This window comes from Pteropus medius, unplaced genomic scaffold, assembly GCF_902729225.1.
Source record: "Pteropus medius unplaced genomic scaffold, Ma_sr-lr_union100, whole genome shotgun sequence".
Taxonomy (NCBI): domain Eukaryota; kingdom Metazoa; phylum Chordata; class Mammalia; order Chiroptera; family Pteropodidae; genus Pteropus; species Pteropus medius.
Window position 1 is genome coordinate 65,686 of NW_024349339.1, and position 25,145 is coordinate 90,830.

The 25,145-nt window shown below is 33.3% G+C and overlaps 1 protein-coding gene across 1 annotated transcript in view; it reads right to left on the reverse strand.

The window, feature by feature from the left end:
* LOC120618054 (probable ribonuclease ZC3H12C) overlaps positions 1–25,145 on the reverse strand; it is a 60,917-nt gene that overhangs the window by 15,604 nt on the left and 20,168 nt on the right. The window contains exon 3 of the mRNA XM_039881916.1: positions 1,220–1,983. Coding sequence (XP_039737850.1) covers positions 1,351–1,983 — 633 coding nt within the window. The 3' untranslated portion in view covers positions 1,220–1,350. The remainder of the gene's footprint in view (positions 1–1,219; positions 1,984–25,145) is intronic.

Sequence of the window (25,145 nt, forward strand, 5' to 3'; positions counted from 1 at the left end):
GAGGACGAGTTGGTCCTTTGCACACCCTGTGTAGAAGTACTTGTTATCACCTACTAAAGCACTGGTTCTCAAATTTTGTTATGCATCATTATTAGCAGGGGATGCCTGGGCTATACCTTCATCTGGAGTTGGTAGGTCTGGGGTATGGACTTCACAGATCTCTAGAACTATACTGTCTTGCATGTGGCTATTGAGAGGGCAAGTATGGCTAGTCTGAATTTACATGTATGGTAAGTGTAAGATGTCTAATTTGAAGACTTAATATGAAAGGAATAATGCAAAATATCTCATTAATAATTTTTTGGTTACATATTGAAATGATAGTTTGGCTATATTAAGCTAAACAAAATATATTATCCACATTAACTTTGCCTTTTTCTTTTAACTTTTTAATGTAGGTACCAGAAAATTTAAAATGACATATGTGCCACACATTATATTAATTGAACAACACTGCTCTACAATGTGGATTTTTAACAAGTTCCCCCAGATAATTCTGTGGTAAATACCTTCAGATCACATTTTGAGAAATAACATATGAAATTCTAAGCTCTCTGAAAGAACTGAAGGCTTTAGGTATCTTTATATTCTTATAGTGCGTTGAATTTTGTACACAGTTAACTCTATAATATTAATTGAATTTAAATGCACTTTAAACTTCAAGTCATCAAAATACATAAAAAATACTTCATTAGAAATTTTGTCTTTTTTCTCCTTAGTTCCTAAATAATTGTTTTTGAATTATAGTTCTTAAATGAAACAAAAATTCAAACTATATCTTCGATTTATTCTCAAATGTTAAAAACAGTTTATTTTCTAAAAGAAGTATGGTTTTCCCCTATGGTTACTTGACTTCATGTAGAAACACGCTTTTATTTGACTAAATTCCAAAATTGTTGAATATTATTATACTCAAGTACTTCATTTAAAACTAGTGGCTAACATGAAATCAGGAACATATGCTAACTTTTATACCATAGTAATATAGCCGGATTGGTGAAAAAAAGACATATCTGGGGAAAGGGGGTGGGTCTTTATTTAGCGACAAATGGGGTGAGAATGCCTGACTGCTCCGGAAATAGAGAGACAAAAAACTAAAAGACAAAATTAGAAACATGTAAGTTAAAGTTAGGATGCAGAATAATCTAGACTTTAACCACTCTTTGAAGAGAAACAGTCACACAAACTGGTAGTAGCCACTGAAGATCTTCCCACTTACCTCTTTGCCACATTGCTGCCATCGATTACTATTGGTCTCAGATTTTCTCCATCATCTGTTACAATCTCTTGCATTGGAGATTCAGACCGCTGAGATTCAAAGGAAGACATTTCCCGCATTATACTGTTGTATTATACCACATTAAACATTTGTTTGGCCTCACTTTTATTTCCAAGTTTGATAAGTTGTCCCAAAATATCAGTTAATAAAACATTGGTATCAAGTTTGTTTAGCACAAGCTGAACCTGTTCTTCACAATAACGTAACTTAAGTGCAAACTCTAGTTTTGTTTGGTATTCTTGCACTATATCCATGGGTTTCTTCACTTCCTTGGATGTAGTCTGAGACTCTGCGGGTTTGAAGTCTTGCAAACTTTCACTGTCTTTGACTCTGTGAGGCTCTAAATAGGGAGACCTACGTAGCTGTCTGTGAGTCTTGGTTAATAAGCATGGCTCTACTGAAATGCTACTGAATTGTTCTGATTCATTAACAGAATTTGTGCTTTCTTCAGAGTCACCAGAGCTCGCATTCTCTTCAGACACCTCTTGTTCTTCCTTCCTGGAATTAACTTTATCCATTGTTGGTTTTTCTACCATTGGCCAAAGTGCAGATGTACTTAAATGTGGGTCAGTGCTTTCCACATAAAGGTGGCCTGGGTCATGCCCCGGCTGATCCTTCAAGCCCATGAAGCTGTTACATGCACCTGACTCCACTTTGCTGCTATTTGTTCTGTATTCCTGAACACAAAGCAGCACCTTGTATTCCTAGAGAAAAATAGAAAATATTTAGAATTTCATATTTACTATTTCATTTGTTTTAATAAACAAGTTGGAAAGAAGAACCAAACTACTGATTACCTACTTGGTGTTTGTCTACATCCTCATCCCTCCCTCACCACCCTTGCCAAGATAGTACTGTGCTGTTTTTCAGATGAAATTAGGAACTGGAAAGGTCATGTAATCCCTCCAAGGTGACAAAGTAAATAAATAGCAGAACTGGACTTTTTTATCCAGTTTTGTCTGACTCTAAAACCCATACTCTTCCCACTGTATCATGCTGCTTCTCATTCTTGACGGAAGCGATTTCTCCACTGTTAAAAAGGCCTATGTTTCTAGACTGACACATAGAACATGATCAAAAAGCATGTTTTCGATATGCTATGACAGGTTACGTACATTTTCTCTAAAAGAATTCATAAAAATGTGTAAGTATCCTTTTAAAGAGGAAGCCATGTAGAATGGAAGGAAAAATAAATTAAACTATCATTAATTTGGGTTAAGTCTAACAATCTAAAGACATTTCAAAAATAATTTTGGTACTGAGATCAAAGAGCACATATGCAACAATAGCCAACTAGGATTTAAATAGTTACAAAGTGAATTATATTTCTTTTAAGAAATGAATAGTTTTGCCTTAATAATCTTTATTTTGTGAATATGAAATATGGTAACAGAATGCAATTTTTAATGTTACACTACCTTTATTGCCAGGGATACTACTGTCTATTTCTTTCCAGGGGATGGGGAAATGTTTTCTTATTGTATGCGCATTTATAGAAAGTAGAGAAATGAAATACTTCATATAAAATTAGCAGCAATAATTAGGTACACTGAATAATGTTATCTTAATTTCTTGAATTTTATGGCAGAAAATATTTCTATATTATGTCAAATAATTAATGAACCATTATCTGCATTTGGGTAAAAAGTCATTTTTTCTCCTATTTTCCCCTTACAGGAATGTTTTTACTCTTTAAAATGCTTTTGCTGTTTTCTATTCCCTTAAAATCTATTGGGAATAACTTCTTTCTCTACCAGAAACAGGTCAGCAATATATTATTTTCTCTTGTACTTTATTTTAAGGACTATATTCACATTGGTAGTTTACTTATTAAGGCAATTCCATTACTAATAATATTAGTAAGCCAGTGGTAGATGAACTTGAGACTGTCATAAAACACCTATTTAAATATCCTAAAAAAGAAAACTGGAAAAACATATTCTAAAGCTCTTTGGCATCTTATTTACACTAGAAAAGAGGTATTCTATAATTGTTAAGAGAAAATGCTTAGTGGTTTTCTAAATGACACATTTGAATGCATACATGGTGAGCCTATTAAACAGTGAAATATTTCTACACAATGAAATAAATTATATTAATTATGGTAAATAATAGAGAATAGAAATTGGAAATCTTTAGCTTGATACAAGACACTTTAAATTCCTTCAGGGTAGAACTACACACTTCTTGCAGGAGTTTCTTCAGGTTTTATCCCTTAAGACATAACTTTAATCACTGTTCTACTAATGTAGTATTCATTAGTGTTTTTAAAAACTCTTCTGGCTCCTGATTGCACAACTGATAAAAAGTAATATTCCTTAGGTGGGCTCTATATACATCTGCTCCATTATTAAGCTGTATCCATTTCAATTATTTCTATTAATATGGATATGCATGAGCCCAATTATTTAGAATTAAAGAGATTTTGAAAACAAATCTTCATACTCGGTGATTTATTAACTATTGAAATATACTGAAAACAAAACACAAGTAACAAATCATAACGGCCTCTTAATAAAGGGATACAGTTAAAAGGAAAATCTGCACTGTGGCCTTCACAAAGCTCCCACCAAAAGTATCTTAAACAAGAAAAACTTATTGGAAGCTGGGCTGCCTGGCAACCAGAGGCTTGTTGCTAAGTTGTACTCTTTTAACATGCCATCATGAATGCTAGCACAGTGAAAGAATAATTTGGTATGAACAAAAGCCTATTAAAGCGACTGGGACTTAAGTGCCTCTGGTTTACCCTCTGAGAACAATGCAGCTGCTGAACCAATCTGGAAGCTCCGACATCTGACTGCAGGAAGTGTATTTAATGGGCAGCGTTTTTGATCTCCCCTGAAGTTTGGGTTTTCCATAAGTGCTGTTGTGAGATCATTCAAGATAGTAACTCACAGACCAAATCTCTGAATTGAACTAGGAAATATTATTTTAATATTGAGCTGTGATGTTTTTCTTTTGGACAATTTCAAATAAGATAAATACTTTATGAAAAATAGAGCCAGTGCGGAAAATGAGAATGAAATGTTATGTTTAAAGTATAAGTGAAATTGTTAATTCTCTCATTTTTCAAAGAAACAAAACCAAATACCGTAAGTTTTTAAACTGAAAATTATCCACCCTAAAAAGACATTTAAATCTTTTTATATCACCTTCAGTCAAGTATAAAAAAAGTATGGATGACACTGTGTTAGTCTGCTATAAGTTATTATATGGCTATAATCATAAAATAGAGAGAAAAATAGGATTATTTGTTGTTTGCTTTTTATGTTAGACCAGATAAAACTCTTCTCTACATGAATGTATTTAGTGACTTGCACACAACTTCACCTTCTGATAATTCATAAAATTTATATAGACTATTTAAACAAAAAAGTCTGAAATAATTGGACTAACATGATTTTTAATACTAAGGATAAATATAAGCTTGATTTAGTCTACTTAAAAAATTAACATCTAATTTTGTGGCAAAGTAATTTTTTTTCAAAGATTCTGGTTTAACTTTTTTTCATACTGATAGGCTTCTCTTAATCTCCCAGATTTCACTGGTTGCCTTAGAGAAAGTTATTCAATGTCATTTATTACTAAACAATTAAATATTTTTAGATCCTATAAATCAATAGACTAAATATGACATAGTGCAAATAAAGGCAAATGAGTTCAATGACCAGGCCTATAAATTGCATATATCTTCTCCACTACATAATACAAATTTGAAGAAAATGATTTGTATTGACCCAAATGGTAAAGATTTGGTTTTTTGAAAACTTTAGTCTCTAAAATACTTCCTTAACCACATATAATTAGGAAATGATTGTCTTAACTTAATATGGCACTTAAAAAAAAGAAGAATTTGGTAGTATCTTGAAATCAACCAAAAAAATTAAATGCTGAGATTTAAAAACTCATAAAATATTTTCATATGCTGCAGTACTTGTTAATAAATGTGTAAAACTTATAAGAAATTATAAGATATCTTAGGACAAAGAATGATATCTTTTGTTCAATGCCTTAAAAAAGATCGACATAATTTTGAAAAATAAAAGATAACAAAGATACTAATTACATCACAGAATTTATGATTACATATATAGTAGTAAATTTTTCTCTTTAATTTTGAAATAGACTTTTAAGTTTTGTAATTACTCAATTGCAAGTGCATATAAACCATCATTAATCAGCTATTAGCTAATAAGGGTAATTTTCCTCATTTCACGTAGAAGCAGCATAGACAAAGTTTCACAGACAAAGTAGATAAGAGTTTATACTGACAGTTATTAAAAAACTCCAAAAAATATGACTTTTTAATCTTTATATCAGGAATTCATTATAACTGACCTTAATGTACTATATACATATTATATTCATGAACACAAAAATAACCAGCAAAAATATAATAGTCTGAAAAAAGGTTTCTACACGTATAAAACTGCAGATTCTCTCCAGATAGTGTATAAAACTAAAACAATTGTCCTTACTAAAGGCCTAATACATTAAAAATCAAATAATACCGTTCATTGAAAAAGAACTAAATTTTCATGCTAATTTTATAGATGATGAAGTGATAACTAATTGTTTTACTTACTGAAAAGAATGTTTACATTAGCAGATTAATGACATAATGGTTATTTACTAGAAATTTGTTGCATACATAGAAATTCCAAAAATTTGTTGCATACATACAAATTCCCTGTTTAGTGAGATTTTCTGAAAGTTCTCATTAGATGACTTGGGTAATCCTTCTCAGATCCAGTAAAAATAATTTTTTTATATTCTAAAGAACCTCATATTAATCAGGAATATTAGACCATAAACTTGTTAAATCAATTTATTTGTTGGCAATGTAAAGTTACAATGCCATAAAGTGGGTTCTGGTTGCTACCCAAATGCTAATACTAAGAGAACAATGTAAATAATGAATATGTAATAAATACCTACTGCTGTAGTCTCTGTGTATTTAATTACCATTGTATTTCAGTGAGTGCTGTTGTCTGCATCCCTCTAGCTAACAAAGGAAGATGTCCTTTTGAACAGATTGGTTAATGCTCTAGGGCAACAGATGTCTACTGGAACTGCAGGAGACCAGCAACTGTGGCCTGCCCATCTTCTGAAAACTTTCAATAGACTTATGCATATGTTCACACAATAGGGCATGTGGTAGAAATGAAAACCTCTTTGTAACCCTCAATGCTCTTTCTTTCCCTCTCAACTGACAGACGAAAGTCTTTGTCTCCTTTCCCCACTGTAGAACTCCTGAAAACAACAGTTCTTGAAATGATATCTTCAATCTAATATCTGAAATGAGTACAAGGAAAGGAAAAGGTGGGAGAGAAGAAATTTGAAACTATACATGAGTACTGAAACTGCTGACAAAGCAACTGAATGCTTAATTATCATTGTTTCAAAAAAGCTATTGGAAACATCTATCTAAATCAATCCATCTTCCCAAGCTAGGTTTTTAAGACAATGGAAAAATCCATCAGATCTTACTATCATTTCATGTGTCTGACAGTGACACCTTAAGAAGCATAAGAATGTGACAAGATAAAATCTAAATTCATTGTTCATCTAAATATCAGAACACATTATAACTTATCTTTAAGTACCAAATGATTACATGCCATGCCTGATACCCTGCAAATGCTCATGAAGCTGTAATTATAAAACTCCAGAATTTCAAAATGTAAAAAATCTGCTTCACAGACATATTTTACAGAAAGAATTTAATTATCTGGCATTTTGGCACCATGTAATAATTTGTAGGCTTTTGTTTGAGGTGCTTCCTATTTTATACAGAGTTCAAACTAATACTTTAAATATTTACAAAAATTTAACTATCAAGGCACAGATACTCACGTTAGCAGGAAAATGCAAAGATACGGGTTTCTGCAGCAGCTTCAGCAGTAACTTCTTAACACAATTTTAGCTGCAGACTTCCAGGCAGGCAAGAAGAACAATGAATGGTTGAACAGACAGAATGGCAATGTCTTTGCTTAACCTATTACCGAGTGGCATAACAGCCAATCGTAGGCCAGAAAACTCACAATTAGTTGGCCAGGCAGATGCAAGCCAACCTCAGCACCCTGCGTCCAGGTTTTTAAGATAAGCAAGTTGATGTCATTCTTGGGGTCTGCCCGGGGCAGCATGTGTATTAACGAGGGGTGTGCGGCAACAATAGGCCATACAAAGCTGACTAGTAGGCAGCTGCTCTTTGAGAACAGAGTCATTAGGGAGCAGGCTGCCAACAAGAAACACCTGGCCTGTGCAGACTTCAGCGTTTCCTCCTTGTTTTTAATGCATGAAACAAGGAAATCAATTATACATTAAAGTAGTAAAAGTTGCATGCTTCCCAAAAGTTGAGGCTATCCTCTAGTCTCTTAGCTTATCGTTTTGAGAAATAAAGAAAATGAGATGTGTCAAAGTAGTAACTAATGACTGTAGCAATCCCTTTTCTTTCATAAATGAGTTACTGGTGAGACAGAAGGTATAATAAAACTATTTCCCTGGAAACACTGAGAAATATAAACTATTTGTAAGTTAATTTGTTGCAATACAACAAAATGGAAAAAAAAGAGAGATGATGAAAGACTGCCAAAGGAAAAGATTTAATACCTTACAAACAAAATTTATTTTAAAAAGTTCACTGAAAGTATAGTGTAGTAAGGTAAAATGAGTTTGGTCCAATGACTCATCTAAACTGTACATTTACACACAACTAACTTCAACCTACAATCATCAGAATAGCCATCTTATGTATGTCAAATAGCGGTGTAAAATTCTTTTATGATGCATACTAGTTAATCATGTAATTAAATAAAATCAAAATCTTTATTATTTGTACTTCATAAAATTGATAAGATGTAATACTTAAATTCCAGTTCAAGAACTACTTGACTTTATAAAGAAGAAATATTGTGGTATTTTTCAAGGAGATAAAGTATACAAAAATCAGCCATCTCAGTGAGGAAGCTTGTTATCCCTGATGTATTTGAGTTCCAGCTTGCAGTATTTATAATGCTACAGACTACTTGCTATTGAAAGATGCCTAAGTTATATCTTGAGTGGCCTGTGATTATGAAAAATATTCAATCAAATTTAAACATCATCAGATGTTGTGAGACTATTTCCCTACTAAAGAAAGAAAATCTAGAGCAGTCCTATGTAAGTGATGAAGTACACACACACATATCTTTTCATTCTAGAGCAAATCAAGTGTAAAGGGAAAAAGCTGCTCTTAAAATACAATTTTATGATTTAGGCTAATTGATCCAGAGCCTAGGCTTTTCTATTATAGAATCATGAACTCTAAAGATACGGAATTTGGTTAGAGTACCCCAAACAATCTAAATCCATCTCTCTCTTCACAAACATAGAGGCTACTCACAATTAAGGTCATTTGTGAATACTTGGAAAAACATAATATAGTTGGGACTCTTAGCCAGGTCCTTATTGTGCCCAAATGTAAATGAGCTCTTCTCTATTTAAAAAAATAAGAGGAAGAAGTACTCTACACGGAAAAAATTTCCCAGTCATCTCACAAAAAGCATTCCTTATGCCTTCTAAAAGCCTAATAATTCTTGTTTCTAGTAAAAATTAAGTATAATATTGTAGATGAATTTTTCAATATTTTTCCTCAAAAGATCTTCATATTTTATCAAAGGATGTCATTTCAAAAATGTAAGAAAATTTTAAAATCTGTGAAAATATTTTTAACTAAATGTAATTATTAGGTTCTGAATGTCAAACTAATTTCTAAAGCAAGAACTATTTTTTTCTACTGAAGGTTACTGTAATGTTTCTGCAATAGTTAAGCCTATGGTCTAATTTCATAAGGCCATCAAAGATAAAGAATCTCTAATATTATGCAGTTTATAATACTGCAAATTATAAAATGAATTACACAGAATTCAAATTTTGTCTTGGGTAGGCATATGAAAACTATGGAATTAATAAAGTTAAAGAATTAATCTTTTTTTTTCTTTTTTTGTTGGTATGGTGGTACTACTTTTTGAAATTTCATGAGTAAAAGGTATTAACCCCGAAATAAGTAAGAAAGATAAATCAAGGCCACTAGTATGGTTTAGTAAATGGACTTCTGATAAAACTGAATTTGATTAAATAAGATAAAAATGAAAAATATATATTCATACAAAGCAGTTATGACTAAAATCTAAAAAAATCTTAAGCTATGCACTAACTAGAGATCAATATTTATGGCCAATATTTATAAATTCATATTAACATCCTTTTGTACATCAAAAAGAAACTCTTTAACATGACTATACCGCCTTCTTTCCCTTGGGTTCTCTTCTATTTATCCTTTGCTACTGTAGCTACTACTTTATAGCTTAATTCAGTAGGAGGAATCTTCTAATTCCTGCCACTATGAACACAAAGAATAAGAGAAAACTACCCAAGAGCTCAGCAGGAAGCCTGATCTCTAGCACTGACTGGATTAAGCTTTTTAGCAAACAGCAAATAAAGGCAGTGATCTGAAAGAGCTATCAGATCCTGCTGTGGTATTTAGACTATGTGAGTTACTAGTACTGGATAATGTTGAGCACATTAAAACATTTGTAGGTGAAAACATGGCCCTACTCTGGTTTCCTAGTCACAGGTCCTAGTCCCCTTCCCCACTGCAGAACCAATACAAACAGCTGCACTGGCTCTGCTTCAGTCACTGCCATAAATGACTATGTAGTTAAGACATCAGAAAATGCAAGACAGTATAGTTTTAGCAGTATACTGAAATCTGTCAATGACAAGGGTATGTCTAACATTTGAAACTTCAACTGAGAGGACCTTATAAGGTTTATGAAATACGTGGGTTTTGATGGTGTTTGGAATCCTCTTTGTCAGTGGTGATCCAAGCTGACTTCCTGCTACCTTTCTGCTAATATGGGTTTATTTAATACACGATCTCTTTCGATCCACAATAACTTCACAGAAGATTATTATATTAGATTTTACCAATTATCCCCCCAAATTTAAAAGGTTAAAATTTTAACCAAACCATTATTTTTTTTTGAGAGTAAAAATGTAACCAACAAAGACACCTAATTTAGATGCATGGTGTGAAAGAACAGAGCAAAATAATCAGGCACTAACTCTAATCTCTGGGTTAATTTATTTAGAAAATCAGCTGGGCCAGAACTTTCATATATTTCATTTCCTTGGGCTTAAATTACTTTCGTTTATCTCCTTCCTTGAATACTCCCTAAATATATCCCTGCCAAAGTAATTTTCAATGACACCCCTCTTAAGCTTTAAAAAAAGTCTCAGCGCAAATCACAAGGTCTGGTTCTATGCTTCGTTTTCAAGCCTCTTTCTACAAGCTAGGTCACTCCTGGCCCAGTTATTTTACTTCCCACTTCACTTAAAGCACAAGTGAAGTCACTTGAAGTGTTCTCTTGCACTGCCTTACCCACCCAGGTTACATCTTCTGTTCTAAACCCAGTTCGAGGTTTACTTTCCTCACAAAACCTTCCTGGACTAGTCCAGTTTTTACTGATGTCGATCTCCTTTGCATCTCTATACAGTCTGCACTGCACAATACAGCACTGATTTATGAACAAGGCTGTAAGCTTACTGAGGGCAGACCCATTTAATCTTCCATAATCCACTCAGAAAAATCTATATGGCACACAGCAGTGTGCTGATTTCCAGAAGACATGAGTGAAAAATATGACCACTAAAAAAAGAGGCTCCTGCAAATGTGAACACAGGCATTCATATGAAAAAAGAAAAATGCTCCTCTGCTAGTTTTTATTTCTCCTTTGTCACAAGGTGAGCATCTCAAAGAGCCCTCATCTAGTCTCAATGTTGTTACAGTCCTGATTCTGCCACTGGGGCTGCTTCCACCATTCAAGGCAGCTGTGGAACTCAGTGAACTCAAAACTCTCAGTGATGAGGGGTATTTCCTATAGTTTCCTTATCTGGCTTCATCTTCCCGCCTGTAGTGGCATCTGTTGGAGTAATGCTCTGGGCCTCTGCCTCCTCACTTGAGGGTGACTTCTCTGATGGGTAAGTCTAAGTCTGGGAAGAGGAATTGTGTAAGCAAAGCCCAGCCCTTTCCTCAGGCATTTCCTTCAGGATCTGCCCAGGTGCAGAGAACATGGCTGCTTTGCTCTTTGCCTGAGATTGGGTGGTTAAATCTTTCTAATTTAGGGGTTCAATATTACTAAGCCCTTTATGCTGTGATTGTAAGTCATGTTATGTAATAGTTTTATCAAAAAAAAAAGAGCTGCTATTTTGATGTCCATCTGTCTGCCTCCTTTGTCAACTTTTCATCTGGTTCAGAACTAAGGCAGGAAAAAGACCCCCTCAAACAAGTTTCGACAATAAAGTCTTGTTATAAAGAACTATTAAGGAAAAAAGGTCATAAAACGACTTACATACATGAACTCTGGTCAGACTACTTTTAAAATACATACGAAGGGATAAAGTAAAAAAAAGAGAAAGAAAAATTCTATAACAAATGAAGATAATGCTCCTCAATGTCAAAATTCTTGGGGTTTGATTATGAAAATCTTTCAGTGCCATAATACTCAGAGCAGACAACCCTTGTCTTTAGGGTTCAGAGACAAATACTAAATAACTCCACAATTTCTTTTTAGTGGTTTAAAAACAAAGGCACTTTTCTACAGTCATTTTAGGTGACAATATAACCCATATCCTTAGACATTAAATATTTCCCAGTGATTAGCTTCCTATTTAGTTATTTTAAATAATTGATTAAATAAGTCTTTTAAAAGATGATCTTAAAGTCCCATATTTTACATACTCTGGAACTAGGAATTTTAGAAAAGGAGGACTACAACTGACATCCAAAATGCTGATGTAACAGATTACTAAAGCAAATGATGTATGGGAGAGTGACAGAGAAAATTCATGAGGAAAGAAAGGCCATGTATGATTTTAAAAGGAGAAAGTACATATCATCCATGTTCACAAAACAGTTATATTAAGTATAACTGAAACTTTGAGAGAAAGCTAACCTAAAATCTGTAAATTTATGTATAACATATACAAGACATTCTCAGAATTATAACACAACTGGATGCTAGTTAAATGACACTTTTTACCTCGTATAATAATATTTACATCATTATCAAAGCCTAGTTAGAATTCATCTCATCACTTCTGATGCCACAGCACTTTATCTCCCACTCTATGACATTCCTCACTTTCCACCTGGTATGTGCTCATTTCTGCACATCATTATATCTTTAGGCTGCATGTACCAGCTGATGGGGACATGCCTTGTTTTTTGGGTGTTACATAATTCTACTTAGCAAATGAATCCAAAACTATCTGACCAAAAGCACTGTTAAAAAGTAAAATTGACAGATTTAGGTTCTAAAGAATAATTGTATCAGATAGAGTTAAAAGAGGGCTCTATCATTCTGTCGTTCTTAATAGTTTAGTGGAGAGTGTAACAGTAGTATAGTAAAAGGAAAGGAACTCAAGGAAAAATAAAACACTACTGTAAACCAACTATGACTCAATAAAATTCAGTTAAAATTCAGTTAACTGTAATTTTGATCTAAATAGAAATTCTTATTAATAATCAAGACAGAAAATAGTTCCTTATATATGAATTCTTATAAGATGGAAAACAAAAGGCTTGAGTTACTACTTCCAATGGCCCTCATAGGCTGATTTTAAATTACTACACACTACTGATTTTAGATAATTGTCCTGGTGTGCAAGAAACTGAAAAACGTTAAGGCTAACAAAACAATGTTAGAAAGTATGCTCAGTAAAATTAGCACAAAAGTTTATAACAAAATTTTTCTTTAGAGTTCTATTCATATCAGAGTGTGAGGTAATAATATAGACATTAAATTTAGAATTTTGAGCATTTAACTCAAGATTCCTTCTAAATACAAATCATCATATACTATAATTAGTTGAATCTACAATACGAATCATCCTAAACAGCTGCCAATGCAATTCAATTGTAAACTCCAATAGGGCAGGGATTCTTGTGTTTTGTTTTCTCATGTATCTCCAGCACCTAGCAGAGTGCCTGGCACACAAGAGGCACTTCTTAAATATGTGCTAAATAAATGACAGTATTTCTGTATCTGGGCCCAAATCCCTTTTCCAGATATGTTCTTTACTTCCTTTCATAAAACCTACACTCCAGCCAAACAGGAGTATTTAAAGCAGTGGTTCTTTCAGTCTGGTTGCACACTAGAACCACCTGAGGAGTTTTAAAATGCAGTATAGAGATACCAGAGTCTGATCCCTAGAGATGTTTATTTTTTTGGTCTGGTGAAGCCTGGCCACGTGCTTCTAAAGTGTAGCCAAGTTGAAGAACACTCACCTAAATTTTCTTCTAAAATATCGTTCTCTACAGCTTCACATGTTAAAATCCTACCCATTATGACTGAATTCAGCTGAAAACCCAACTATTCCAGGAAAAGTTTTGTGGAACGATGTTAAACTAATCTTTGGATTATTTGAGTTTTGCACAGGGCTCAAAGACAAGTTAGGAAGGGACTAACACAGTCCAAGCAAGATGTAACTGGTATCTAAAATTATGCCGCAAAAAAGAGAAACAGAAGAGAATTTTCTAAGACAGAGCCAATGGGTCCGATAAGGATTTGATACTAAAGACAAAGGAGAAAAAAAAACTGATGGCATCAAATGATACAAATACTCTAGAATGACTTAGAAGAGGACATTGAGTAGACTATTAGTGGCCACTGAGGGAGCCATTTCTGTGAATTGAAAAGAGATGGAATGTACAGACAGTTATTCCTAACCATATTTTTGTGCCATAGTTCACTTTCTCGGGCTAATGAAGTCTAGGCCTTTTTTCAAAGTAATGCTTTTGAAGATATAAAAACATAGAATTGTATTGCAAAGATGCCAATTATATTAATATACTCATAAAAATATGTAAACTTGTGATATGGTGAAATAGATGCTATTTGATTAACATTAAAATAAGATAGTAGATCTAATCACTACAATACTTTCAAAGTAATTAAAAGTATTTCAGAATATTTCAACTATATAACATGATAAACATTTATGTTTTCTATGTGTGACAAAGCCACATATTAACATTTCATTTGTTGCTTACATTCATAATTAAGAGAAATGTGAAATTTCATTTAGAAGATATGAATATAATGCTGTAAAATTTTTCCCACCCAACATCCTAGAATGCCCAAATTCTGTCCACAGAGCCTTTGTGGAACCACAGAACCCAGGTTAAAAACTTCTGGTTAAGAAAAACAAAAAATGAAAAACGAAAACTCTTGTGTGTGCTACAGATGATAGCATATATATTTTTAAAATAAATTTGTGGTAGGAAGGAAATGACATATAGAAAGATAGTTTTGGAGGTAGTAGAGAAGGATATATATTTTTCTTCTTCTTCTTTGAAGAACTTTAAACCAGGAGAATGGATTCAGCAGGGCAGGAGAGGAAAAAGGTATGCATATCTGTTTATGAACGAATGAACAAATGAGAATAACTAAAAGGACAATTTAGAGAAAAAAAAAAGCAGTGAAGTGCGAAAAACAACAGACTTGGTTCAATTATGAAAATGCTGGAGCTTCTTCGTCTATAATTCTGTGAAAACTAACCAGTCTACCACTTCAACAATATAGTTCTTGGCAGCCTTTACAAGACACAGTAGGCCAGGACTGATGGGTAGTGGAGTGAAAAACACAGAACAAGACCTCTGGAAGGGAACTGCCAATCCTCAAAGAGCAGGAGGTTCATTTTTGTTACTCTTCTGCCTCCTTTTCTGACCCATCTTCTTCCCCAGTTCCCAAAGTACCTAGAGGCTTAATGCTGCTGTTTGGCAGTCGAAATACTCCCACCTAGTTGTTTTTTCCAATCTCTCTCTCACCAAAGATCAAAACTCCAAAAGAAAGGTCAGTGAGAGTTTTGGGATGCTTATATGGTTAAAGTAATTATTTAACATGTAAGTACGAAGGAATCTTAAGGAAGGTGCAATGAAGATTATAAGGATAGCGTGTTCAACCAAATAACTGAAGAAAGATTGTTAAATATAAGAATCTTATCATACTTCTTGTCTCTGGCTCTCCTTCCTTACCCCTGCACCTTTCCTCCTCCTCACTCGTGTGTGCTAATGTGTGCATGTGCATGGACAGAAGCAGGTTCAGGGAGGATAGAATTCACTTACCCCACTGCTCACTCTTAGAAGAGATTCTTTACCCACTGGATTTGGTAAACAAAAAGCTACTTTATTGAGAATCAAAGATTTGGCAATTAAACAAATTAATCGGTCTTCAGAACCAATATTTCTAAAATAAGTAAATGATTTAGTTTCTCTTATAATTTTGATTATCTGTTAAAGAGATAATATAAAAAGTTGGGTAAGAGGCTATCGCTCATTGAGAAGAAAACCATTTTGGGATCTGGATCAAACATAAATCCATGTTAATCTATCCTGCCTATTTTAGGTGTTTATCATCAAATAAGTACCTGTTAAAATGTAAAGAAAACTTAAGCACTCATCTGCTGTCAAAGTAGGATATAAACATTTAAGATCTACCTGTTAGTTGAAGGAATGCTCAGGCCCAAGCAAGACACAGCACTCAATAGCACACTTGCCAAACTGGCATTCTGGCTTCTGGCTATCACTCTGGAGTTCCAAAGTGCTTTCTCCATCTTCCTTGTCTTCACTCAGGCGCTATCACAGCATGGATAGTCTTGAATCTAAGGTGTAGCTGCCAACCTGGCACATGCTTCCCAGCTTCTGAGGCCGGCAGAAAAATTTCCTACCTTAACCAAACTCACAAAATAAATTTTGTGATTTTTTTTTACATGCCGATTTGATTTTTTTCCTTTCAAAATCGTTACTTTAAACATATACTACCTATACTGCAAATCTAGTGTTTCTCTTAGTAAAGAAAACCGTTTTAAACTGTGGATCAGAATTTGACTTCAAATTCTGTCTCTTACTCCCTGCTGACATTCTTAATCAAAAGGAAGGTTTTAAACACATTAGGACCAACAAGAGGCTCTCTAATGTAATCGAAAGACCTGAAAGAACATTGAAAGTGGGAAACTTAAAGGAAAATAAAAGGGCAATGATTTGAAGCACTTTTTTTCTTAAAGTGACTGGTTAATTTTCTTATAAATTACTAGAATTGCCACCATTCTTCTTTTTCAATAATGTGGAATAATTCCTATAATTTTGCTATTCTTCTTAGCCAGTTTATTCATCCCATCCATAAACAGGTCAGGAGAGAAGAGGTAATTTTTTTCCCCCAAATTTTATAATCTTGGGGGGAAAAGTATTCAGAAGATGTTTACTGAAATAGGATTAAAGGGCATAATGAGGGCCATGGAGAAACCATGGTACTTCCAACCCCTAGGAAGCCCTAGGAAACACATAGAAAAAAGCACACCAGGGCTAAGAGGGGCAGAGATGTATAAGTAGAGATCCCCACTTATGGAACTCAAATATTTTAAAAACAGTTTATTTAGAAAGGTACACCATCCTATCTTTACACGAAGATGACAAAAATTCCTGGCAAACCAAAGCATTAGACTTACTTTTCTTATCTGCAGACCTTAAATGATGATGACAGTATTAAACTTCAGGGTACAAAGATCTTTAAACAGTAAAAATGACTCTTATCTCAGGTACTCAAATAATTCACTATGGATTGCATGACTTCAAAGTTGAGATACAAACAGACATTTGTGCTAGACCAACTTTTTCAAGGCTTAGGGAAAATTCAAACCTAGAGAATGGAAACATACTCTGACCATGATACAAAAAATAAGAGGTTAACAGCACATAGCCAAAAACAAATTTAAAAATCCTAAAAAACACAATATCTATAAATTAAAACTCTCTTCCAAGTAACTCTGTAGTTAAAGAAAAATAAAAAAATAAAATCATGGACATTTAGAAATAGATGACAATAAAGTTATAACCTATGGAATGTGGCCAAACTGATACTTAAAGAAAAATTAATGGTGTAAATGTATTTAATCAAAAACAAAAAAATAAAAGAATTTAACATTAAATTGGAAAGGTTAAAATGAACAACAACAACAAAAAAAAAAACAAAGTAAAGGTGGGTAAAAATAAAATTAAAAGCACAAATAAATTAGGAAGCAAAAAAAGAACTGGTTTTAATAAAACAGAGAGCTGTTTCTGAATGATTGAATGAATGAATGAACGAACGAACGAATGAACAAACAACCTCATAAAAGTGTACAGGAGGTTAGGGAACTCTGCATGCATGACATTAAAAATGTAATGTTCAATAAAATAGAAAAGATTCTTTGCATAAATCTTTATGCCAATAAATTAAGAGTTTGTTATCAAAGCTGACTTAAGGTTGCAAATGTGAGTAATCATGGAATAAAAACTTTGTTAAAGGTTTATATCCTCTAGTCTATTCCTGACAAAAGATGCCATACCTATAGGTTCTATGGGTGTGTTCTAGCAAAACCTCAAAGCATCTAGCAACTCCGATGTTACTTATTCCAGGGCACTAAAGAAATGAAAGCATCCGAACTGGTTTATGAGGCTAGCATAACTCTGTTGACAAAACTCAACAAAAATGGCAGCAAAAATAACCAAATATATGTATAAGCTTATACTATATACAAAAGTTCTAAATAGGAGAAAAGTAAATTATGTAGTATGTTTAAATCATAATAACACATATTAACCCGGTAGATTTTATTCTATGATAATAGATGTTTTTCTAATATTGAACAACCTTGTTAATTCATTATATGTATTGATTAAAGGTTCCTGCATTGGATTGGGTGTGGAAGATGAAAGAGGGACATGAGGAATCAAGAATGTCTAGACTTTTAGTCTGAGCACCTGAGAAGGTAGTAATACTTGAAATGGGAAAGATTTGGAAAGGAACAGATCTAGAAGGATATAAATTCTGTTATAGATAATTTTCACTTCAGATGCCAAATAGCTAGTCAAGTGGAACTGTCCTCAAGACAGCTGTGTAAAAGAGAGAAGTCAGGATTGAAGATAAAAATTTGGTAGTCATCAACATGTAGACGATATTTTATTATCCTAAAGATAGAAAGACATTACATATACTTGTATAATACCATATGTTCATGTACTATACATTGGTACACTTAATCGTTTAAAAGAAACCCGCTAAATTAGGACTTCGGTACAAAAACTACTTAATAAAAACCTCATGATATCACAAGGTGGTATCTTGCTAGACTTTGAGAAGTTCAGTTTCAGTTGCATTGTCATTGTGGAAATTTGTAAATTATTCAGATCTTTTTTTTTGCGGGGGGCGGGTAGCAGTAGTTTTCAAATAGTATTTTGAAAGATGTCTAAAAAGTTGAGCAAGGAGGGCAGTTGGACCCTGATTCTAAGACTTCATTTGAACATTTGAATAAAGGGTTTTATTTCAGGGGCAAAATTGTTTCATTTACTTTTAGTAATATTTTATAAATATGATGTTAACAGTGGACAACAGTGAAAGAGTAAGGTTCAAAATTTATACCACTGACATAAGGATGGAATCGTTAAGTAGGTTGAACGCAGTACAATTATAGCCTTACTGCATTTAAACTGGTTGCATGTTAACTTAAATACGAGTCAAATGCTGAAAAAATATTTTTAAAGATGTGTCTAAAAGATAGTTAGGGATTTAATAATATACATGTCTATTTTCAAGTTTCTCACAATTCACATTCAAAAATATTTTCCGGAATATCTGTACAAAAGCAGGGGACACCTTTGTTAGAAAACAATAGCCATCAGAATTTAAAAAGTGAAATACCAGAGAAGAAGTCCCATTCAAATAAGAAATAAGCCAAATTGCTACTATTAACACTGTTCTTTGATGTCAACCAATGCAGTCAGAAAAAAAAAATGGAAATATTGAAAAAAATTGATATTTTTGGGTCACCATTACATATCCTGAAAATCAAGAGACTCAACTGAAAAACTGTTGGACTAATTCCTTCAATTTAATTAACAGTATATAAAAGAGTTCAGTAAGGTAGCTAGATGGGGATTTACAAATGAATAACTTTCCTTTAAACCAGCCACCACCAGGTATAAAATATAAATATACCAAGCATAAAATATAATGTGGGGAAATCTCATTCATAATAAACAAAGATAGCTAACATCTCAAGGACTTAAGTGCTTCAATATACATCATCAGTTAATCTCCACAACCACGACATTATGTGATGTTATCATGTTAATAGGTACTATTATCACAATGTTACAAAGAAACTAAGGCTTAAGGAAATTAATAAGAAATTTGCCCAAGATTACATAGTGTCAGAACAAAATTCAACTCAGCCTCTCTGACCCCACAGAATGGGTTTCTTAACACTGTTCCCACTCTTGTCTATCAAAACAAAGATAGGCTGTGGGGTGTTGGTGAGAGTGGTGGTGATGAGGGCAGAGAATGGACACTTATGCACTGCTGATAAGACTATAAGCTGGTGCAATTTTTTAAGAGGGCAATCTGCATGATCGCATGTAAGAATCTGTTAAAAAAGATATTCATCAATGTGTATAAAGAGCTATATATACTGACATTTATCACACTGTATTTTATAACAATAAAAAAATTGGTCACCCTCTAAATACTCAACAATATTAACTTGATTAAATTACAGTACTTGAATATGTTGAAAGCCATTCAGCCAAAAAAAATCTTTTAAAAGGATTTTTAATGACACAGGGAAATAAGATATATTGACTGAACAGCAAGTAAGAGAACTACATATGCATATAAAGTTTTTAAACGATATGTTTATATTGACTAAGATTTTTAAAAATAAAAATAATGTTGCAAAAACTAACTCTAGGTGAGAACTGTAGGTGATATTCACTATTGTTTTATACTTTTTCTGTGTTTTAAAAATGTGATAAGATGACTACGTTAAAAACTAAACTCGATTTAATTTGAAAAGAAAATGTAGACAAAATAGGAATGCAGCTTAGAAAACATTTCCCCTATTTAAAACATTTTTTCTTATGTATAATATCGCTAATTTTAACACAATTTACACCCACGATTTTTATGTTACTTAAGGCACTTTTTGGTCTTAGTGAAAACAGAAATACTACCTAATAAAATAGTTAATTTATTGCACATTTAAAACTTTTTAGAGCTGTACTAATCATTTAAAATTACATGAAAATTCCAAAAAGTATCTAATACAAATCATCAACTCAGTGGGGCTTAAAGATAAACAAAAAAACATCTAAATAGACAATGAAAAGGTAGCCTCAGGTATTTTGGAAATCTGCTCCCTTTGAGTGTACAAAATAATAAAGTAAAAGCCAAGACTTGAAACAGAGTAAGTCACAGAATAAGGATAAGATTAAGCCCACATAATTTTGAACAGGAAATGAATACACATGACTAAGAATAGAGAACAAAAACTAATTTTAGCCTCACCCTAAAAGATATGAATATATTTGAAAGCCTTTTTGAAAATCTAAAATGTAAACTGACATTAAAAGCAATAACAGTAAACTCGATTTTAATTTTATATCTGGTAATCCCAATTAGTCAGCATACAATTAAGAGCCACTGAATAAGTAAATAGAGAAACAAGTCCATCCATATTGTTAAATCATTTTATAATAGTATTAAATGCTTTCTATGTACCAGGCACTTTTATATTCATTATCTTGAATCAGTAAAAACAACTCTGTGAAGTACTATCGTGTTTGATGAATGAGAAATCAAAGAAACTCAGTCTTGCCTGAGGGTCACAGCCAGTAAAGGGCAGAACTGGGATTCAAATCCAGGTCTAGCTGATTTCAGAGGCTGCACCTGCTCTCTCCTTACAGTTTTGCAACCTAGACTATCTGAGCATCCTAAAAGCTTTTAATCATTGTCTTATTTTAGACATAATATTAGCTTTTGTTATCCAGTTTCACAATCTATCTCAGATATCTGCTGCAAATTAGAGAGAGTGACAATGTCAGTAAGGACCAGTTAACATCAAGGAAAAAAATGTCTGAAATATTTTTCATGTCATGAGAAAATCTTTAGTGTATGTTAAATGGGATGGGAAGGTGGGATACAAAGCTCTACAAACTGTATAATTCCAATTATACAAGAAAAAGGTGTATCCTTTAAGAACCAAAATCCCAAGAAAGATAATTCCATTATATTATTAGGCCTCACAACAAATTTATTAACATGTTTCCAGAGACCATAATATTTGGTTAAAACAAGGACTTATCCTAAGTTGGAACTCTCGCTTTGCCATTATTAAGACCCATCAAGTTATTTAACCATATTGTAATTTCGTTTCATCAGACAAAAAAGAGAAATGAAATATTCTTTATAGGACTATAGTATTAAATGCATTAATACATGTAGAACACTTAGAACAATGCTTGGTATAGTAAGTTATCAATCTTAAACTACAATGGAGTAAATCAAATGAGATCTAAGCTGAGGCCTGAATAACAAGGCTGAGCTACGCAAAAGTGTGTGTGTGTGGTGGTGGTGGTGGTGGGGGCTGTTAGGAAAAATGTCCAAGGCAAGCAGGGAGATTTTGGGGTTTTCTACATATTCCCTTAGAGATTTGATAATTATCATAAAGGCAGAATGCTTTGAATGTTCAAAAAGTGCTTATGACCTTTGCTTTAGAGTGAGTCACTAAGCATAAGAATTACTGTCAGTGGTGTGACTTAAAACCATATATACGATGCTTTATGGTGGTGATTACTCTTTATTTTCATTTTATGAGAGAAAAACATTTGTTGAAGAGAAAAAATAAAGAGCAAAACCATGCTGAATGAATAAGCTTATTGGACATATATTTTGGGATGAAAAAGATTTTTTAAAAAATCATGTTCTCAATTGTTCGTCATTTCCCTGAACTGTTAATAGTGAAACAACAGCAATGATTATAATGTTTTTGGTGAATCTTAACATTATAGTTTTGAAAACACATATGCTGTAGGTCCATGGGGGCATATTAACACTTAAAACACAAGATTTTTAAGAACATTTGGTATATTTGAGATCCAACCTTAGAATTCTGATATTTTAGGTTTAAATTTGGAATCCTGATTTAATAAATTTTTATTTCCTGACCTTCCTAATATTTCGCTTTCCAAGAACTATACACCCAATACTGCCTTTGCCACCCTAATCACCCACTGTTCCCATCATCCACTAATGCTCTGGACACACTAGACCATCTACATTCTGCTTTCCTGTCAGGTCCTTTGATTTACAGCATTCATTTGGAAATTACTCCATCAATTCTACCTTGTCTACTGGCTACTTATGTCTACCTATATCTACTGGCATACCTTGTTTTATTGTGTTTTGCTGCTTTACTGAGCTTCAGAGGTGGTTTTTTTTTTTTTTAAACAAACAGAAAGCAAGACCCTCCATCAGCAAAAAGATTACCATTTGCTTTATTGTGCTGGTCTGGAACCAAACCTACAATATCTCCGAGGTATGCCTGCACTTGAATTCTACCTTCAAGGTATGGCATATCGTTCTTCCCCAGTACCTGAATTTACTTTTTTATTCGTGTTATTTAGCAAATTTGATCCAGCATTATGTTCTAACTGTTCATTATCCTCCTTTTAGCGGTCAGAGACCTTACATAGCACTTAGATTGATACTAATTATTTGCTGAGGGAATAGTATTTACCAGTCTCAAATGAGCAATCACTGCAGATTAGTTTACAATCCTAAATTCTAATACCGCAAGAACAAAAATCCTCCTACTTCATAACTTAGGGTTGTTTCTTAAAACTGCAATCAAATCTGAATGAAAGAATTCTTCTAAATTTACGTACAAGAACAAATGAAAAAATTCTAAAAGGTATCAAATGACATGAAAGCATATAAAAGGGTATAAAATTGCATAAAAAGCTATAAAATGATAGCAACACTTTTACATCTATTACAGTAATTTAATGTAGAAACCACTGTGGTCTGCTAGAATGGTGAGACAAGGTAACCCAGTTGTAGAATGAGAAAAATATTTTAAAAATACAATTTTCATTAATCACTTAGGGTAGTTAAGCAGACATAATCCATGAAAACATAGCTCCAGAGAAGCCATTAATATAAAATAGGATCTTTTCATTAGTTTGGTAATTACAACAAATATGTAGAAAAGGGAAGTGATGAATGAAAACTTCCATCAACATACACACATTCCAAGTTTCTGTTTCCTATCTTTTAATATTTTCCATTATAATGAGTTGCATAAGATTTTCATTATAAATGCAAGTTTAAAAATACTGGCTTCTTTCTTGTTGTATTAAGAGTTCGATTTACTTTGCTTATGATATTTAAGTACTTTTGTGATGACCAGAATTGTAATTTACTTTGAAAAGTAAAACTCATTCTCAAATTAAGTAGAAATACTCAAAAACATTTTGAATTATAGAGATACAGTCAGTTACTAGACCATACGGATATATTTAAGGTACTTCAAGTAGACAGATTCAGGTAACTTAAAATAAGAATGCCAAATTAGAAGAAAACAGGTGAAGAGAGAGGCAAGTCTGAAATAAGCACCTTCCTGGGCTTATTGAAATAAGACAATTTCACAAATATTTGGTGACGCTATCCTATTATCCAAGCATTAGATAATACCAGTATTTAAAAAACTGCTAACATTAATTGTATATGTAAGTAATCAGATAAATGGAATCATACCCATTAAACGCTAAATACATTAAGAGTTTAAAAATATACTATATTCCTGACTTCTTGTAGTTCTTGGAAAGTCCAAAAGAATATTGAGGTATATCCACTGTTTTCCGTTTATAAAATACATTAGAAATATATGATGAAATAAGTGAAGAAACGAAGATCTTTCCCAAATTTATAAGTATTCAGTACTTAGACCAAAGGATTTTTGCATCTATTCTAAGATGGTTAAAAAGAAAGAAAAAATGGAAGGAAGGAAGGAAGGAAAGGAAAGAGAAAGGAAGCAAAGGAAAGAGAAAGAAAGAAAGGAAAGAGAAAGAAAGGAAAGAAAGAAAGAAAGAAAGAGAAAGAGAAAAGAAGGAAAGAAAAGAAAGAAAGGAAAGCAAGAAAAAAGAAAAAGAAAAAGAGAAAGAAAAGAGAAGAAAAAAAAAGAGAAAGAAAGAAAGAAAGAAAGAAAGAAAGAAAGAAAGAAAAGAAAGAAGAGAGAAAAGAGAAAGAAAGAAAGAAAGAAAGAAAGAAAGAAAAAAAGAAAGAAAAAAAGAAAAGAAAAGAAAAAGAAAAGAAAAAGAAAAGAAAAGAAAAGAAAAGAAAAGAAAAGAAAGAAAAGTAGATCTGAATCAACAAGCGCCTCAGGGGGCCTGGGGATACTCCAATACAGTCTGGCAACCAATAGGAAAACTTTCCCTAAATCTAGATTAGCATTTCATCTCTTTATCACAAAACACAGAGCACAAACCAGAGCTGTGAACGGTTACCCCAAAGACAAACAACCCAGTTAGAGTATTCTGTATTTTGGAAGCTAAGGCTGTTTTTCAAGGACTTTAAAAGGGGTGATGGCTGAGACAGTTTAGGGAAGAAAATCAGGATGTATTTATTTCTCCACGTTATACTTGTAACGCGTCCTCGCAGGGAGTTAAAAATGTGAACCAACCCAGCTAAAATGAACGCAGGGTGAAAACGCGAATTCCACTGGAGACTGAAGGGTGAGGGGCGCAGAAGGGACGAGGGGCTTTTCTTTAGGGCCGGCCTGACGGTGGTGGCAGTTTGGTTGGAGGGATGGATACGAAAAGCTGATGGATACGAAAAGCTAATGGCTGGGGCTGAATCCGAGATGTCGGATGATGCCTCACCCCACCAGCGCGCGAGGGTCCGAGCCGCAGGAACAGGGCTGTGGGACCGTTTCCATCTGGGGCGCCCGA